The sequence below is a fragment of the Podarcis pityusensis genome, assembly GCF_964106645.2.
Source record: "Podarcis pityusensis genome assembly, chromosome: 6".
Lineage (NCBI taxonomy): Eukaryota > Metazoa > Chordata > Lepidosauria > Squamata > Lacertidae > Podarcis > Podarcis pityusensis.
Window position 1 is genome coordinate 58,483,009 of NC_138030.1, and position 19,768 is coordinate 58,502,776.

General features: G+C 41.6%; 1 protein-coding gene across 1 annotated transcript in view; it reads right to left on the reverse strand.

Annotated features, from left to right (window-relative positions):
• The window catches only part of PLPP3 (phospholipid phosphatase 3), a 64,284-nt gene that overhangs the window by 16,094 nt on the left and 28,422 nt on the right, over nucleotides 1-19,768 (reverse strand). Inside the window, exons 2-4 of the mRNA XM_081011857.1 lie at nucleotides 13,770-13,927; nucleotides 2,498-2,781; nucleotides 1,400-1,457 (exon numbers count right to left, since the gene is read on the reverse strand). Coding sequence (XP_080867983.1) covers nucleotides 1,400-1,457; nucleotides 2,498-2,781; nucleotides 13,770-13,927 — 500 coding nt within the window. The remainder of the gene's footprint in view (nucleotides 1-1,399; nucleotides 1,458-2,497; nucleotides 2,782-13,769; nucleotides 13,928-19,768) is intronic.

The window sequence follows — 19,768 nt, forward strand, 5'->3', positions numbered from 1 at the left end:
AGCTGAGGAAAGGAAGGGCAGAGCCATTTTTCATTGACAAAGAAAAACAAGACCAGCCCCATAGTTTTGGATGAAACTATGTGGGCTAGTAAGTCCACCTGCCCTGCTTCCTGAAGAGCTACTCAGAAAGCAGATTACTTTTTAAAAAAAAACCTAATGAAACAGATAATTATGATTTTGAATCAATGTAGGTAAATGACAAATAAAGCAGCCTAACATTATCTCAATTATGTTTCTTGGCAAAATGAAATACACGCAGGCTTGCATTCCTTGAGCTTTGCTTGCTCTTGCTTTTTCTAGTGAAACTGAGATCGAAACAAGTAATGCAGATGTGGTTCTTTTTTGGCAGGATAAACATTGCAAAGGAACAAGAAACTGCTGGTCTATCTAGCTCATTATTGCTTACACTGCCTAGGAGTCTTTTCCAACTGTACCTAGAGAGGCTGGGGAATTCAATCTGGTCCCCTCTGCTTGCAAGGCAGATGCTCTGCCTACCTCTCAGCTATGGCTGCTCACGCCAAGTTCTTGAAACCACAGCATCCAAATGCCTCTACAGCACACCTGTTTTATAGGTCATAATCCCATTCCATAGGTCATAATTCCCAACTTGAAGATGAGGAACAAATCAGGCTGATGTCTGATGTTACTCTCTGATGCACATTCTATACACATTGCTACCTTCATAAACAGGGCCGTCTTACCCATAGGTGCTCAGGGTGTGGGGCACCCAGGCCCCAGGCTCTCAGGGGCACCAGGTCGAGAGTCCAGGGCCCGAGAGTTGAGTCCGGGGAAGAGCCCACCCGTTGGTCAGAGCACCCCGGCGCTATTCTGCTGCAGGAGGCTCTGCGCCATGAGTTCGGGGGCAACCGAGCCAGCAAGACGCTGAGGCAGCCGGCGAGCTCCGCTCCTCTGCGGACCGGGGACTGGGCAACCTGGGGGGGAGGGCACCAGGCAGATCTTTGCACCCCAGCACTGCATATGCTTAAGACAGCCCTGTTCATAAACCATGGTTTATGGTAATGTTGGGCAGTAGTATTGGGCCCAGCGTTTTTTACATTTTGGGGAAAGGGGTTTAAAGAGAAAAAAGAAAAGAAAAAGAATTTTTCTCAGTCACCTTTCATTAAGGTAAGCCAAATGGCTAGGTGTACAAAAAAGCTCTTAGAATTGCCCCGCATATATATATATATAGAGAGAGAGAGAGAGAGAGAGAGAGAGAGAGAGAGAGAGGTCTGGGTCTGGGGCGGGGGCTGTCACCTGAACACTACCACCCAATGTAATGTCAAAAAACAAAGCTGGGCTGAAAACTTTGGCCCAGCATAAGCATTTACTCATTTCTCACACTGCCTTAAGAAACATTGATAAAACATGATTTCTTAAAGATACATGACCTCCTACTTACCACCAAATAAAGCATGGTATAGAGGGAGAAGGAAGCATGTCCAGAAAAGAATGATTTCCTGCAAAACAAAAGAAGCAAAGTAGTACACCTGTTTTGTTGCTGGAGCAAATGGCCAAATGCTTTGGTTTTCTGAACAACACCTTTGCACAGTCATCAATAAAATCAAGTATAACTCTCAACCCCCTAAAATACCAAAACAGGAACAGCAGTTTAAAATTACTTAAGGATATGAAATTAAACAGTCCACACTGCCTGTCTATATTTACTTATTTTTATGTCTCTAAGATGTCTCCTCCTCCCTACACATATATACTCATAGAGATGGCAATTTTAAATAAAATTCTGGCATGGAGCCATGCGGCCCAGGGCACTTACGTAGCAGGTTTTACCATCTCCTAATGCATAATCAGTTGGTCTCGCAGTTTGAGGCAGTTTGGAACAGCAAGTTTTTTTTAAAAAAGTTATAATTTAATCTGTCTTTCTTGATATGAAAAGCTTTCTGAAATTCCTTTACTTTTTTGAGGTTATTAGTGACAAAACTATAGGTGCTTATCTTTATAAGTGGACTCAGATATTTGCAAGCCTGTGTAGCCAAATCTATTTGCTACAAGGCTACATAGCTTATCTGAGTTAAGTTACACCTTCCTCAAAAAATGCTTCCTTTGTAAGGAGCAGTGATTTTTATAATGTTAAGTGTATCAAATTCTATGAGTTGTCCCCCCACCACCACCCAGCAGCTTTTTATAATCTTTCTCACCTTTCCATTCTTAAGTTCTTCCCTTGGACAATTATCCATTGTTTGTTTAAGGAAATATACTTGCAAATCTATCATTGAAACAGGACTTACAGTGATATTATTACACCCAGTGCAAGGGAATAAAAATTGGACAAATGACTTGTAAACTCGCATGGAGGTATCAAGACTAAAGGAGAGCTATTACGTCTTTAAATTTACGGTTGAGAAAGTCAACCCGCTTGCTCATTCATTCAGGTACCTCTGCCATTTTTCAAGGTGATTATGTAGGCAACCAAGGGTATCATTTTTATTCAAGTCACAACACACTATTTCCGTTGGAAAGAGAGAGAAAAAGTTCTCACCTGGCTTCCTGAACTTTGCTTTCGTCATCGTTAAAGCACTGATACTCTTGGATATAACCCTGAGAGCAGTTGATTAGTGTAAAATTCGGCCGGCAAACCGCAATAAAATTGGGCCTCAAACGTCCAACAGACACTTTGGCAATGTCTGTGAAAGACTGGCTGATGGCACATCCAAAGGCAAAGCAACCCACTTGCTTGTACAGAGCTGCCACATAGGGGTTCTGGATGAAGGATCGGGATGTTTCCTTTAAACAATGGATCCGATAAAACTCTCCTATTATGATCTGTAAGGGAAAGATACATATATGTTTAAGTAAGATAATAAATTATGCATCCTTCATGAGTAGGCCACATGTCAATACAATTTTATTGGAACAGAGCGTACAGGTGTAGCTTTTTTAGATATCCCATTTCCCCCCTCAGAAACAATCCCACTTCACTGTATGATTAATCTGGGGGAGAAAGAGCATCATGGGGCCTCTCTGTCTCCACCCACTGTTGAAATGGGCGCAACATATACACTTGCATTCCATTGCATCTGCTTGCTGAAGTTCATGGACTTGCTTTGTTATGCTGGGCCAAGTTTCTGTGATTCCCTCTTCTTCCCCCCGGTAATTATTTAGGGTCTTTATTTGAGAAAAACATTCAAATGGCACCTAGTAACTCCCCTGTGAATGCAGCCAAAATGACAAGGAAGGTACTTATTAGTATAGAGACAGACAACATTCCCCAAACAATTTACACGTCCCAAAGTTATTACTAGAGACTATCTTATAAGTACAACTTGGAATGCAATAATAAATCAGAAGGCTTTGGGGGAATCTCTTACAATTGCAAAGGCTGCAAAACGAGAGCAATCATAGTAACTGTTATTCCATGCCTTAGCTTACAGGCAATGATGACAAGCCCAGTGATATCATTAGAAAGAACTTGTCTAGCTGCTTTCATTGGACGATCCTATCTACTTCTAAACACCAAAGGAACAGAATCAAATCTAAGTGATGTGGGTGCTTTTGGCATCTTTATATAAATGAGTCATTGGGCAATTGCACCTCAGACAAAGCTGGAAATAAGCTGCAGGTGTATCCAAAAATAGCAGGTAATTCCACAAGCACAACAGTTCCTAAGCTGAGCTTTTCCAACCTGAACGGAGAGCTCTAAAAATCCTGCTCTAGTAATTGCAGCAAAACCTTAAGTGATGCAAGACACCTGGGCCAATTCACATGTTTCTGAAAAGGAAGTCACTACAATGGCACTTTCCCCTCTCTCTATTTAAACAGAGCTAGTTCACATGTCACGTTAAACCATAGTTAAAATAAGCTATGGTTTAATGCAAATGAGCATACAATGTTAAGGTGCGCTGCTGAAATCACAGACGCTTTGCTTCTTCTCCAATCCTGCTGGGAAGCAAGCTATGGTCTAGCTTGTGTCATCTGATCCCAGGCTCGTAGTTTCTCACTAGATAAACCACAAGCAGAGACCAGGGTTTTCCTCTTTGACTGACATTAATGGCTTCTTTGGGATAAACACATCATGAGGGGTTGGGAGAGCCAGTCCTGGTGCCATCATGTGACAGCAACAGGCCCAATCCAGTCCTCTTTGTTGTATTGGCCTGAGAGCTGGCACAGCAAGACAATGTTTTTTTGAGGTGGGGTGGTGGTTCTTTGCTCCTAGTCAGCACAAGTGATAGGGCTGTGGTGCAGTGGTGACCATGATGCTCCATTAAACCCTGTCACTAGTGGCCATGGGTTTAGATTTCCCTCTTAGCCCCGTATGATCTTTGAAACATTAGTCTCAGCTATACTGGCAAAGAAAAAGTGCTTTATATGTATTGTATATGCATTATAACATGGTGACACCAGACAGGGCTGTGGAGTTCTGTTTTCGCCATACAAAGTTTACGACGTGTTTAACTGAAACACTTCTTTGATGTGTCTAGATCCAGCCACTGTCCAATAATATTTTGTTAATTTATATCACACTTTTCAGAGCCAAGTTTCTCATTTAATCTCTGGACAGATGGAAGAATAGGCTCCTTCTCAACTCTTAGGTGAGGTAGGTCAGAATTGCATATACATTCCTGGGGGAGCATAGGTTGCTCTCCAATACATCAGTGTTCCTCAACTTGTTAAGCATGGGATTCTGGTAGATGGAGCAAACAGTTTTGTAGATCTCACAGACAGCAAGCTTATTTCTGTTGTGACTCCGCTGGGATCATTCATAGGGGGAAAAGGAGGGTCACAAGCGGCTGACTGCTACAGGACCAGTTATCCCAGGTTGTGTGCAGGGCACTAGTCAGTGAGCAAGGAAGAAACTGGGTTGGCTTTACCTTTTTCTAGGTTGCTGAGGGTGGGAATAAGTACACATTTTCTGCTTCAGCTGTTACGTTTTAGATGTCATCCTAAATTGTCTAAATGTACACCTTTCGCATGTGATCAACATAGGTACAGTTGGCCAGATTCCAGGATTAGCTGTAGCTCCTTGCTTGACTGCATGCTCCCATAAAGTGCAAAATGGTTCTCGTTATAATTTCTTAAAATTGTGGGAAACACAGTTCATACCTGCACACACTTTTCTGTTGCTCTTCCAACAATGCAGCATGTTTCTGGGAGCACGACCCAAGAACCCTTGAACCATACACTGTAAGTATTTCCTGTGCCACATCTAGAGGGAATGTTCTAGACTTGACACTAATGCTATCAATCATCATTATGAACTTGGTTTCCTGGCTTCTTATAATCTCAAGCTTTTAAAGGCAGTTTAATGAAAATCAGGCTGTGAAATCAATTCCAAATGTCACACCTCCAGGAAAAAGGAAAAAAGCTTAAATTGTTCTTTGTCATGTTACCCAAGTAGATTTTTTGAGCTCTGGTTTTACATTTTTAGGATTTTATTAATTACTTCACTGTTTTTATACCTCTGTAATAAAATAGGTTCCTTTCCTCCCTCTCCCTCTCCTTCTACATGTTTTTTTTTATTCTGGCCAATAGAAGAATATACACATTCAATGGCCAGAAAAATGCCTTCATGCAAATCAATCTCTGAAACAACCAGTAATATTACTCTCAACATGGAAACATTGCCAAATACAGACACACACACACAAATTCTTTCTAATTTACTTTTCTCCCCTTCAGCACAAAATCTTTGTGTACCAACTATCACTAAAATGAATCTATAAAGCTATTTAGCTTAATATACTATATATTAAGCAAAACAAGGAAATAACTATTAAGAGCAACTAAGCCTGCTTCACTAGATATGGAAACACAATTTTTTATACTGTAATGCTTCTGGGTGATGGTGTATTGTTTTTTTCCCCAAGATTCTTGCCCAGCTACAAATGGCATGCAGGCAACATGCTAATATAAGGATGCTTAGAAGGTTCAGAAAGAATTGCTTTTCACATGTCACACCACCAAACAGCTTCCTTGCAGGTTTATCCACAAAAGAGAGAAGGAAATGGCTAGCTCTCATATAGATGTTTCATAGAAGGGGGATGTCTGTTTTGTTGATTATAAGATTTACAAGAATAAGTGTTATTGACAATGTGCCACAAGCTGTAAGTGTAGTATTCTGGGTATTTTGCTTAGAACCCTATGGGGGTGAGGCAAAGGAAGACCCTAGAGGGTAGCAAGCAATCCAATTTACAGGACAAAAAAAATGCAAAGTTTAAAGGCTGCAGACATAAGAGGTACTGAGGAGACAAGCTACAGGAAACTGGGTTTCCTGGTTTGGGAAGGTTTGTATTGTAAGGTGCAAAACCTGAAACTGAATGAATATTCAGAAATGGAGGTAGAATGAGACAGTTGGGTGGGGATGGGAAAGAGGAGAAAGGGACATGGATTCACTGAAATTACAAGCATTCATAACTACTTCATGGAAGAGTGTCTGGAAAATGTGTGGGCTTGCTAGTTTAGTTTCTTTTGTTTAGTCGGCAGAAAAACGGCACATACTGAAGGGCTGCATTGTCACATTTCCCCTCCCCCCCACCGGAAATTAATATTGCGGTCCCTGGGGCTTCACCCAGGCTGTCTAGGTTTAGGAGCTAACCTGTTCCAGAATCACATGCAAGCCCTGGAGAACACAAGTGCTGCACAGCTGATGGCTTATCTCAACTGTTGGACCATCTTCAAATGCAGGCGATCGGCCAGGGTCTACGTTTGCATGTGGGGCGAATAAAAGCATCTGAATCTCAGCATCTCCTCCTTTGGCAGAGCGCAATTAATTTGCCAGATGGCCTCTAATGGTTATTTACAGCCCGGGCCTCTCTCCGACAACCGTAGCATCAGTTTCTTTTCCCTATTGCTCATTTACTGGAGGATGAGTCTCTTACAAATCCCCTGTGGCTTTTGTGGACACTTGGGAATGCATTTCCACCACATATGCACAAGCAAAAGTGGCCTGTAGGACTACTACATTCAAAAAGTACAAATATGTATAAGGGAGATGCACATGTGTTCAGCCGCTTCAGAGGAGATTCTATGCTTCCCAGCTGTCCTGGGATGGGGATGCAAATGATCAATGTAAAAACAAAAAACAACCACTGGAAATCTGCATTTTACAGTGGTTGAGCCTTTCGCTCCATACAAACGTGGGTCAGCATAACAAACTGAATTAAGGAAAGAGCGTAACAATAAGTGCTCCACCATTTTATTCCTAACACATGGAGCCTCTTAAACCATAGGTGCCTGTCCTGAGATAGACATGGGAATATTTTGACCAGGGCCAACAAAGTCTAGGGATTAATATTTTCTCTCGCTGCTGGTGGTCCTGGTAATTGCACAGATGTAGCAGACTGTAAATTGGAGACTTCAGCCCCCCACCAGCACAACAGTGTGTAGCCATGACCCGTCCTGCTTTAGCTGAAATCAGGGCCGGACCTTTAATGAGAAGCTGAAGTAGGATAAACTTGTTCTTTTGGCAACGCTGTCCCTGATTAAAAAAAAGGAAAAAAAGAAAGCTCAAGCAACTAATTCAGCACAGATGTGCAAAAGCTGAAACTTCATCCTGAATAAACAAGTCTTAAAGATATTAAGCTCCTCTTCTGACTTGTGTCTCCAGCAAGTAGTATGCATGTGGTGTGAACTGCTGGAAATGCTTAAAGGGGAGCAAAGCTGGTAAGGGACAGAGTGCAAAATGGCCCAGTATTTGGAAAGAATGGCTGCAAATCCGTTTTCATCAAATCCTTGAAAGGTCTCTGTGCAATTAGTTTCTATTATTCAGTCACCCTTGCAAGCTCTCCTGACCACTGCCAACCATGCTTCATTTTCAAGTTACTGTGAAATTCCCCCCCCCCCCAAAGCATCTAATAGGATGGGGAGATTTAAATAAATTAAACACACTTCTCTCTGTTTTGTTTGCACTGGTTTTGACCCTACTAAGTGCAACCGTGTCTCTTTTTGCTTTAAACAAAACTTTTAAGATGCTATCCAAGTGCATGCAAAGAGAGACATGAGGAAGTCGGATAACTTTCACTTTAACGAGGTCACTGGTTCAAATTTACGGTGGACTGGTGGTGCCTTTTCCTCTGCTAAGGTGAAATTCACCTCTTTAGAGAACAGAAAAGGCTCTGTATAATTGAGGAGATACATGTTTACGTAGAAACAAGTCCTACTATGTAGAACAGGATACATTCCCATGTAAGAATGCATAGGATTTGTGTTCTTAAGTAGCAAAAGGTCACGTGTCTCCTTTGTACAAGATGAACTTTTCTTACAGGAGACGGTCGGGTATAGATGCCAATAGGGGACCAGGCATTGCTTATTTACTGAGACGTGCAGAGAGAAGGGCCATCAGTCACAAATGTGAGACTTTACTAGATGGCCAGTAAGTAGAAGTTTGCATAGAAGTTTGCAGCCATGACTTGTGGATAACATGAGGTCCTGAAAGGTCAAACCAAGCCATATTTTCTAAAGTAAAAGAAATACAATGTGGGGTAAGATTTGGGAATATTTAGGGGAGGTCTGGAAAGCACAATCCCCTAAGGCAATTAGTATCTCAAGGGTCTTGTGCATTCATATCCTCCCATGTACTGATGGAGACAAAGGTCACAGCCTCTGGTATTTACTTAACAAGAACTTTGTGGGCCTTGCAAGCCCCATAAAACATGACCTAGACCTTTTGCTCTAGATGAGGGAGTCTATTGATGACACTATATAAAATAAAGGGTTAGCAGTGTGAAAATGATTGTCTTGCTTATTGTCCCCCAATGCCCTTATGCCAGCTAGGGAGTGTTTGGAAAGCAAATACATCAAATTTAAAGGGGATAATTAGTACTCTGTGAATTTAGGGTGAATTCCAGTGGTGCTACAATAATCCTGGCATCTAAGTCAAGCCTTCTGGGTGGTGGTGGGAAATATATGTACTGTATGTGCAGAATGAGAGTTAAAATCTCACCACTGGTCACCACTTGGTGGAAAATTGTTTTCCTAGATGGTATGGTATATATGTATTTAAACAGCTTTATAAACTGAAAATTGTTGGTGTTATGTAATAGAACAGGAATGAGGATGTTGTGCCCCTCCAGATGTTGCTGGACTACAACTCCCATCATCCCTGACCGATCCTGATTAGTGCTGATGGAAGTTGGAGTCCAAAAACAGGTGGGGGGGGACAGAAGTTCCCCACTTCTGATAGAGAGAAAGTGAACGTTTACTTTATGCGTGGTGTTTTCTTGTTGTTTCTAGGTCTGCATGTATGCCTGCATGATGTAGCAGTTGGTGTGTGGCAATTTTACATGTATATTTATTGATATAATACTAAAAACACGACAAATTTTCCCTATCTTCTCCCATCATAAATAAAAAATAAAAATTCTAAATCCATTTCTTTGCATGCTTGATAAGATTGGCAATCCTCCACAATAAAAGTGCTGTATTGTTTTCTATTTTCCATACCCAGTTGCTTTTGTTGGGAAAGCTGCAAATATGGCAGAGAATCAGCTATTTTACGTCAGAGTGGCCGGGGTTTTCTTTCTCTCTCCCCCACCCCCAGTTTTTAATTAGCCTGCCATTTTGTGTTAGAAAGTTGACGGATTATATAGTCAGCTGATTATGTTTCCAGCCACATTTTCAGCACTAATAATACACACCACTGGCTTGCTCCTGATCAGAAGCAGATTCTGCAAGGAGCCCAAATGACGGTATGTTAGGCAATAACATGGAAATGAAAAGCTTTTTCACTTTCATTTATGGCCTTTCTATAATGGGAAAGTTCCCCTGCAGGATAAAATTCCTTCTTGTTTATAGGTTTATTCATTTTCTCTTTGAATGCAAAAATAACTGGTTATTGGGGCTATTTAGTTGATAGAGCACTTAGGTGGAACAGACTTTGTTGACAAATAATGGCAGGAGGAAGTTTTAATAGCCATGAAGCAAAGAAACCTAGAATGGGTGTGGGGGTTGCGGAGTTACATAAAGGTTGGGCAGACCTAACACAATGGTTGGCCAACCCAAGCACACAAAACTCTTGGACGCTACAAACAAGGGTTTTGCTATAGATTGCCCTCTGTCATTGTGTTTCATTTTGTTTTTATTTTATTTTACATCACTTGAAGCAGCAGTAACTTGGCTTGTAGACAGGGAGAAATGAGTGGGGCTAGGCTAAAAGTCACAATCAAAAGTATATGCGATCTGCATGTTAAAATTATGTGACTGATGAAATTACTTTTCTTAACACGCCGGGCCTTACGTATGGTCTTAGCCTGCTATACAACTTAGCATTTTGAAGAATGTCCTCAAAGTCCTGAAGGACAGAACCTACAACTGGCAGGAGTAGGCCATGTTCAAACAAGAGAAGTTGTCAACTGAAATACTTGCTGGCATTTATTATTATTCCCACTCTTCATTTGGGAAGCTCAAGAATGGTCTCCTCTCTAGATGCTAACAAATCTGAGACCTGTTTAAAATAATTATTCTGCAAATAACAATAATTCTATAAGATTGTTATAATAATTTCCGGCATAAAAAGGAAATCCCAATCATGAGATAGTGTGCAGGAGGAACATGTGCCAGCCTTCCCTTCCCCAACATCCTTGCATGTGCCAGTCCCCTGCCCCCATTCTACCCCTGAGGTTCCTGCTTTCAGCAATAAGGTCTGAGTTGCATCCTTCAGGGCTCCCAGTCACATTCAGCTGAACAAGTTTTCAATTCCATTTCTTACCTCACCCCTCAACACAGAAAGGTCACCAATGCAGGTGTTGTGGGGCAGGAACACTCTTACATTCCCTGAGCCAACTGTAATTTAGACCTTCATGGAAACTATGTGTAAACTCTTGGTTTACTTAGAAGTACAACCCATCTTCCCTTTGCCTAATTTCAAATGTAGTACCAAACCATGGTTTAGTGCAAGAATAAACCTCAGATTTAAGCTGCTCCCTCTCTTCCTCTTCCCTCGTTACTTCCTGTTTTCAACAAACCATAACATCCCCAATACAACCATATCGTAGCTTCAACTTGCCATACAAACCAGGGTTTATTCCTAGTTTGTAGAGAAAATACAAACGAGAGTTTGTCAGGCTGGAGGTAACAACAAACCACAGTTTTCAGCCCAACACACAAACATAAGGTTCCTCTAGATCTGTTTTCTTAGCACCAAATCATAGTTTGGCATCATATTTGAACTGAACTACTCAGTTCGTAAAGTGGTCATCAATGCAATCATATGAGCAACCTCCATTCATAAGCCTGGGCTGAGAATATGCCTCCATTTACTGACAAAGAAATAACCAGCTGCCCCCTCTCCATGAAGCAGCATCTTTTTCAATAATGAGAAAATGTTTCAGAGATCCAAAAGAAAAGAACATGCAAACAGAATTATCTATCTTAATGCAAAGGATACTGGGAACACAGACATTGCCCCTTCCCTTCGGCCTCCCAAGTTTCAAATTTCCTTTCAAAATCTGCCTCCTTAGTAGATATCAGAACCTAATACTGTCTGCAAAACATTTCCAGGCAGTCAGTGGCTGGCTGCAAAGCAGAACATACTTCACAACCCAACATGAAATACGGGATATGTAAATACCACAAAGCGTACCAGAATGCAGACAATGTACACCAAATCCTTCAAGACGCTAAATTTTTGCCGAACAAGCACGTAGTTGCTGAGCTGGAAAATGTCTCCTACATTGGTTGTTCAATGAAATTTATGGGATTTGGCTTACTTGTATGGTTTTGGAAGGAACGTTTTGTCCCCAATTCGGAGTTTGTTCCTAGCGTACTTCTGGATTAGATAACTAATCATGCTCTTCATACAGTAGAGACTGCCTAACAACTGTTGTGTTCTCCAGATGTTGCACGCCACAACTCTGGCCGTCCCTGACCATTGGTGCTGCTGTCTGGCGCTGAAGGGAGCTGTAGTTCACAACATCTGTGCTGAAGAGCCCTCTTCAGATATTATGGCCCACACAGTTAATTTTAGGGACTGGGAGAGAAGGTTAGGCCCCAGTGGCCTCATCCCTGCATTTCTAACTGCCTGGTGCAGCCTTGTTGCCATTCACACTGCCTGAACTATGGCACCTGGTGTATATGAATAGGCTCTTCACACAATTTACCATCCTGATCATTCAGGCATTCTAAATTACGCACAGGGCCTACGCATATAAGCAGGCTGCCGGCTTCAAACTTTCAGAGCAATGCATAGGCAGCAGCAAGGCCAAACCACCAGGGTCATGGCCAAGGCAGTACAGTGGTGCCTCGCAAGACGAAATTAATCCGTTCCGCGAGTCTCTTCGTCTAGCGGTTTTTTCGTCTTGCGAAGCAACCCTATTAGCGGCTTAGCGGATTAGCGCTATTAGCGGTTTAGCGGCTATTAAAGGCTTAGCGGCTTAGCTGCTAAAAGGCTATTAGCGGCTTAGCGGCTTAGAAAAAGGGGGGGGAGCGAAAAAAAATCTCAAGATTCACAAGACATTTTCGTCTTGCGAAGCAAGCCCATAGGGAAATTCGTCCTGCGAAGCGCATCGAAAAACGGAAAACCCTTTCATCTAGCGGGTTTTCCGTCTTGCGAGGCATTCGTCTTGCGGGGCACCACTGTAGTGGGAGCAAACACAGCCTCCCCACTCACACCATGATAAGCATGTGATGGGTGCAGTGTTAGAAACTCAGATATATAAGCTAATTGCCAAATGGCACCTTAAATCTGGGTTATGGTCGCCACAATGGTATGTCTAGGCGCCATTCTCCCCCCAGCAATGGTGTTTGTTACTATTCTTGTGGTTCTTATTATTATCTCATTTCTACACCACTTTACATTTTAAAGAATAAATCTCCAAGCGGTTTACAACACATTGAAACATAAAAAACAAACAAACAAACCAATCCAGTATAAAACAAATTCAAGCTTCCAGGAAAATATTTCATACCCTTCTTTAAGTGACATTTTGCTTTCCCTGTATTTATTTACATAATTGATAGAGCTGCCCCATAGCAGAAGGACTCTAGGAAGCCAATGTGGTGGGGTGGTTAGAGTGCTGGACTAGGACCTGGGTTCAAATACCCCACTCAGTCATGACCTTGGAGTGACCTTGGAGTCAGTCACAGCCTCTTAACCTACCTCACAGGGCTGTTGTACAGATTAACTGAGGAGGAGTTGTACCCTGTAGGCTGGGATATAAATACAATAAAGGAGCTCTTCTGCTTACCTGCTTAAGAAAGCTGGAGGGCCCAGCCAAATGAAGATGTCAGTCGCCAAACTAGCATCCAGAGATCTCCATGTGCTTGCAATTGGACTTGTGCCAGTCACAAAATGCACCTGGCACCTGGCTAATTTCTATCACTGGATATCATAGCTTCTTGAATCAACTCATATACAGATTAATTTGGTCTGCAGTGTGAGTTGAGTGGTGGCTATACTGAAAGCTATTTTGTCAAAGCCAGTGAATCCACAAGCCCCTCCCTTCAAAAGTTTATCCTTGTCAATGCTGTATTATCAGCAGCGCACATGACCCTGATGGGGTAACAAACAAAAGGCAGGTCCCCGCTGCAGTGGGTTTAGGGAACTATTCCATAATAAGTTGTTTGAAGTTTTCAGTTTAAGAGCTGCCACTCAAGGTACGATCTGGTTTGGGTTAATTCCATAAAGACATCAACAGTTTTTCAGTAACAAAGTATTTAGAACCACTAATGTTGACTAACCAACATCCTAACTTTTATTTATGAAAAATCAATAAAACAAAAACAGAACAGAAAAAAATAGGCATGTTGTTTGGTACTGGGTGTTTATTTTTATAGTACAGGGAGCTGAAATAAAACTGCAGTTGTTTTGTCCTACTTACAGCAAGTATGGCTATAAGAATGCCTGCAGCACAAAGGACAGCATCGTTGATGGTCTCTCCACTTTTCAGAGGGTAGCGAATGCTTTCATCATTACAGTAAAATCCCCGCTTATAGGGTGGGATTGTGCTTGTTTCGATTATCAGAAATGGCAGGCCAGCTAGAGGGAGAAAAGGAAGGGGAACAAAAGAAAAAGAGTGTGGTCAGAAACACAAGTAAGAATTAAACAAGGACCTTAGTAGTCATGATTATGGCACACTGGGAAATACTATTTATTGGGACTTGCACTGGGAAATCCCGTACAGATACTAGGGGTGGGGGGTTTGCATAAACTTATTCAACACTGAACTATACTTTAGCCACCTCCCCTCCCCCAAAAGAAAAAGACTTATGCATTTAAAATCAGTCAAATTCACAAGATTCTCTGATTCAGCTTGTTTAAAATGTCACAACCCTAAATATCCCAAAGCAGATGGAGCTCAGAGGCAAAGCACAATAATAGGAACATAGAATGAAACCAACTGTGCTCTTTGGTTCAATTACTTGTAACAAATTTCAAAGCCACATCATTATTTTTAAAAAAGCTAAATTTCAATCACTGAAAATATTTTCATCCTGGAAGAAAACCGAAGGTAATTAAGGATTTGATATTATTTCTAGCTGCCTAATACTATATATGTTTCCATATAGCTATTAATTGTGGTCTTGGTGCTTGTCATGCATGTATGTTTTGCACAGTGTCCTCTTAACATTGTCCTCATCAAAATGATGCCCCATATTTTTTCCCCATTTACTATTAATGTAGAAAAGTAATTTTTTTTAAAAAAAAACACCTGTTGAAACACTAAATGCAAATTAAATGGGAGGGGGGACATAGGGGTGGCATTTTGATTTTCTAAAGGTGTCATGAGAACACTACACAAAGCAGCACTGAGTCCACAATGAATTGGCATGTGGAACGACCCTATGCAAAAAGTCAAATTTTAAAATATAACTTTACGTTTTCCTTTTTGCTGAACTGCAGCATACATAGTTAGTGAGATCATCTTCTACTACTGGCACCTTCATAAAGGGAACTGATGCACTGCTGCCTTCACAAGCCTAGTCAAATGCTTGACTCATTGTACACAGAAGTGTGTGTTTTGCAACACATTCATAAAATAGTGAATAAATGTGTCAAGAGGCATCAAGAAACCTCTGATTTTGCAACTCAGAATTCAGCATATTTGTACAGATCCAGGCCATCCTCATTCCACTACCTAAAACCTGTTGGAGCAGAGTCAATTTGGATACAGAATCTGTTTTCTGAGCCAACAATATATGATATGAATAGCCTTTTTAGAAAAAAGAAAAGAACAAAAAAATAAAAATCCTTTGCATCCCAATAAAAAATTGCTGCCAAAAAGCTAACACTGCATGATGAGATCTGGTTTCACATCCACTAGAAGCAACAGTTTAATAGTCAAACTTTGGGGATTAACCATACCATGGTTACGTGACTTATTGTTATTGCTCCAGTTCCTCTTTTTAATTGTTTTCATATGACAAGTCTGTAAAACACATGTTCCCTCAAACAATAAAACATATCTGAGAGCTAAATCGGGCTTTTTTAAAAAAGAAAAAGAAAGAAATAGGGGACACGGGTTAAGGGGGAGGAAAGACAATAGTGTTCCTATAAATTATGTGAACTCTGGAATAATAAAGATTTGTTTCCCCCTTCATTCACCGAACAGCATGGGAGTAGTATTTCCACATTTCAATTATTTTCAGGACTGCCACCACCATAATACGAGCAAGACTTGACCAAGATTGTATATATTTTCTTTAAAAGCATACAGACATGGTTTTGAAAATGTGAGGGTTTTGTTTTTTTCTCCTGCAAACTTGTGGTTTAGTGGGATATTGCCAATTGAGTCTTGACATTTTTCCAGCACAACAGTAACCTCAGATTCCCTATTTTCATATGAGAAACATAAACATACCCTCAGGAGCCGAACGGATATTGCTCACAAAACCCGCGGCATGCCTAGACTCTGAGGACTGGGCTGGAGGCCATGCTTCATCAAGGTCACTGTCCAGGCCAGGGCACACATTGCCGTCAAAATGAGCACTGTGGTGTCAGAGCCCTTGCTAAGGTAGCCTTGTTTCCAAGGAAGATCTCTTGGAGCACAGATTGTTTTGAGGAATTGTGTCACCACCCACAACTTCTGGCACAAACCCCATCTTCTGGAAACGGTTGGCGCTGAGGTTCCAGCATGGGCTGGTGCCAATGGCCACCCTGAAAAGGGGTTTACAAAAGATACTAGTAGAAATCTTAAAGGGGGGGTGGAATGCCACAGATGAAAATCAAGGATGGAGAGGAGGGGAGGAAAGGAACAACAAAATGGAAATAGCTCTAGCTGCGCGACTGTTTACAGGAAAGGCTCCAGGCCTTAATTTCATTTACACCAAAATGGTAAATATGAAGTGTAAGATCAGTCTGTGGCCGTTCAACATCTCATACTATAACCCACCTCAATCAGTTTCCCAGGCCAGCAACAACCTACTATGGCCGTACAGCGAGACATCAGGTTCTAGTCAGGCAAAAATCATTCACTCAGACTCCCTGCCAACACTGCTGAAACCAAACTTCAACAAGACTTGACAGTGTTTCAGTATAAATGATGGTGTCAGTTTTTGACAGGAAAAAACAAAACAAAGTTCCAACAAAATTGGAAAAGATGGATTTCCCGGGCATTCTAGTTCCCCGCTGGATTTGGTGGTTGAAATATCAGTCTCTGGGCTAAAGTTTAGTAATCTGAGTTTGGGAGAAATGTGACCCTGGATTTTTCAGCTGTAGCCATTTCAGAAGCTTATCTCTGAGACTTAATCTCTTTAGGTCGGTTCTGGGCATTATTCTCCACACATTTGTACTTGTTTGGTGAGATTCAAATGTTGGGGTGCATAACCAGTGTGAGGTGCCTGCCTGCTTTATACCTGAAAGACCCCCTTGTGATTTACAGCCCTGCAGGATCCTCACAGACAAGCTCAGCTAACATGTGGGTGGTGGGCATGGGATGAGCAGACATGCCACACCTCTCTTCTAACAACTGTGGAGAGCTTTTAGGATCCTATATTCCCAGCCTTTCTCCTCCATGAAAGATACAGATAAGAAGAGATGCTTGCTTAGTTTCCCAGTGTATCCCTTTGCCTCTGTAACGGTACAAGGAACCTGGGATAACTCTGGACCTTTTACATGCAAAAGTCAAATCAGCAGCCCCATGGACCAGACCAGAGTCCCCCTGTCCGGTATCTTGCTTGCCACAGTGGCCAACCAGAAGAAGTTCAGGACATCCTCTGGGTATTCAGTGGATAAATGCCTTGGGACAAAAAGCTCCCATATAGCCACAATTGATAAACCCATGATTTCATTCACTCCTGTAACTCCAATTCCAGTTTGGCCTCTTTCTGTGTTTCTAAAGTGTCTGCTCAAGTCCTTACTAAAGCATGCCGTTGGAGAGCCAGATTCTGCAGCATCTTGAATAAGGGTTGTAGGAAGGCTTTCCTGTTATAGTAAGGCAGTGTGAAAGGAAGTGGTACCTGCTGCATTTGGCTGTTTTTAACTATCTGACTCTTCTTTAGTACTTGAATGACGTGTCCAGATTTGCTTTAATCTGTAACTTTAGAATTACATTTGCAATCAAGAGCAGGTACAAAATGCTTTAAATAAGTAAACAAACGATAGAAATGGCTTTTCACTTCAGTGCCAGGTCAAAACTGATTTGCCCAGATGTTTTAAACTCCAAAGCCTGAAAACTGAGGAGCATCCTGCCTGTTCCTCTTGCTTTTTAAAAACTCACTCACATCTATATATATATATACTCTCTCGTGTGTGTGTGTGTGTGTGTGTGTGTATGACAATGATGCTGTTTTATCCTTAATTGTATTATATGGGAGTTGAGTGTTTTATTTCTCTTTATCTGGATGAAGGGCAGTCTGAAGCAGTCTTCACCAACCTGATGTCCTCCAGACGTGCTCCACACACTCTTGCCAGCTCTAGCAAGCACAGATATGCTGTCCAAAATAGCTGCAGTCCAAAATATCTGGAAATCGCTGGTTTAGAAGCATTTCCAATGAATCAATTAATAAGTAGCTGGACTACACAGGTTGTGGGCACTAAGGAGTTCAGCTAGGCCCTGTAGGAGCTGCTTTTGCTGCAGCATACACTGGAGGAGGAAGGGAAGGAAAAGGAAAAGGATGCCGCTTTTCTTTGGAGGAATTCAAAATGACTTTCTGACTCCTCGCGGCTGGTGTCCTATGCAAAGCTGCTTCAGTGGAGAGCTGACATTGCATTCTGCTTTACATTTTAATAAGGGATACTACAGCTGGGCTGGAACTTGGCAGGCTTTGAACGTTAAATGTAAAAGAAGCAACATTGTTTTATTAACATCTTCCTCAACAATCAATTAATTTTTCTTTACCTCCTAGGAAACCTAACAACCTCAGAGACACAGGAGGTGATTTAAAAGGGGGGGGGGGCATTGACTGAGCAGCTTGCAATTGATAGAAAATCAAAGGCCTCTTGTGCTGAATTCAATGCTTTGAAACATTGAACCTTTGAAAACCTAAGAGTTGGGCAGATTTGGGGAGCGTGGAAGATATAAGACAGTATAAGCTTTCATTGGCCACCCATTGATAAAGTCATGTGGGATATGTTACTGTGGTGACCCAAACAGGCAGCTCTGATCTTCCCAGCTGAAGTTTCACCTTTGCACTAAATTAAACACAGTTGCCTCTCCCACTTTCAAGTTTCTTCTTTTTGTTTTGGAATGGAGCATTGAAGAACCAGCCTCTTCAGCCCCTTGTAGACATATTAAGTGAGAAAGAAATACAGCCCAGCAAAACCACCTCAGCTAATTTTCAGTAACTGCTACCACTCTGTTGTGTGGTCTCTAAGCTTTGTTAACTAAAGGAGCAATCTTTATGCCATTTCTGGGGAAAGCAGGGCTTGTATCCTAAAGGGGCCCATTTGGTGGAGAGGGGTCCAATATTTACACACCCTCTGAGTGACCCCAGGGCAGAGTTGGGGTAGATGTGCCCAGCATATAATTCATACATTGCTTTGTTTTACAAATGGAAGACAATGAGTTAAACAGAAGAAAGAGTATTCCACTGAGGAAAAAATACTTTTGCATTATCTCTGTTTTTACCATGAGGCAACTGACTGTACAGAAGGGCAGATGTGAGTACAACTCATCATTTAAAGCAAGCATTGAGTGCTCTGCAACCAGTATGCAACGTTGGTGGTTAAAATCACACAGAGTTCTTGCTTGTGCAAACATACCCAAGGTAATGCTCTCAATTTGGGTTGAGAAACAAAGGGAACAAACCTCTGAAACCATTCTGCACTGTGCTCAACTTTGCATATAGACAAGATTGGAATCAAACAGAAATTCTTGGGGGGGGGGGGGTTGTGTGTACATGTTTAGTAAAACAAGGAACAATTTTGTCACACCTTGGTATAAAATCATAGAACTGTAGAGATGGAAGGGACCAAAATACTGTAAATCGTGAGGTCAAAGGGAAAGGAAATTCAGAGAAGTACAGATGGAAATAAGTACCCTATTAACAGTGGCCACTAATAAAAGAAGAGACAACTTGGCACTGGGAACTCCTTGACTGACCTTATGGTGTCTATCTGTGAACAAAGGAACTTCAAAGGGAAGCTGGCAATGTAAAACCATTGAATTACAATGCATCAAGAGATTCAGTGCTATCCATTGTGGACTAAATTGACACAATGGATTTTTATCACACTATATGTGGCTACTGGCTTACCAAAGCCAGTATGTCTATGTGTTGTCAACTACTGTATTTTGTGAACCATCACTATTAATAAAGGTGATTATCACCATGCAATTTTCCTGCAACTCAGCAGCACTTCATGCTAGATTCTAACCAGTGCTCAGTATGTACTGACCATTCACCCTAGAGTTGAGCTAGAACTCAACGGAACTCGGTT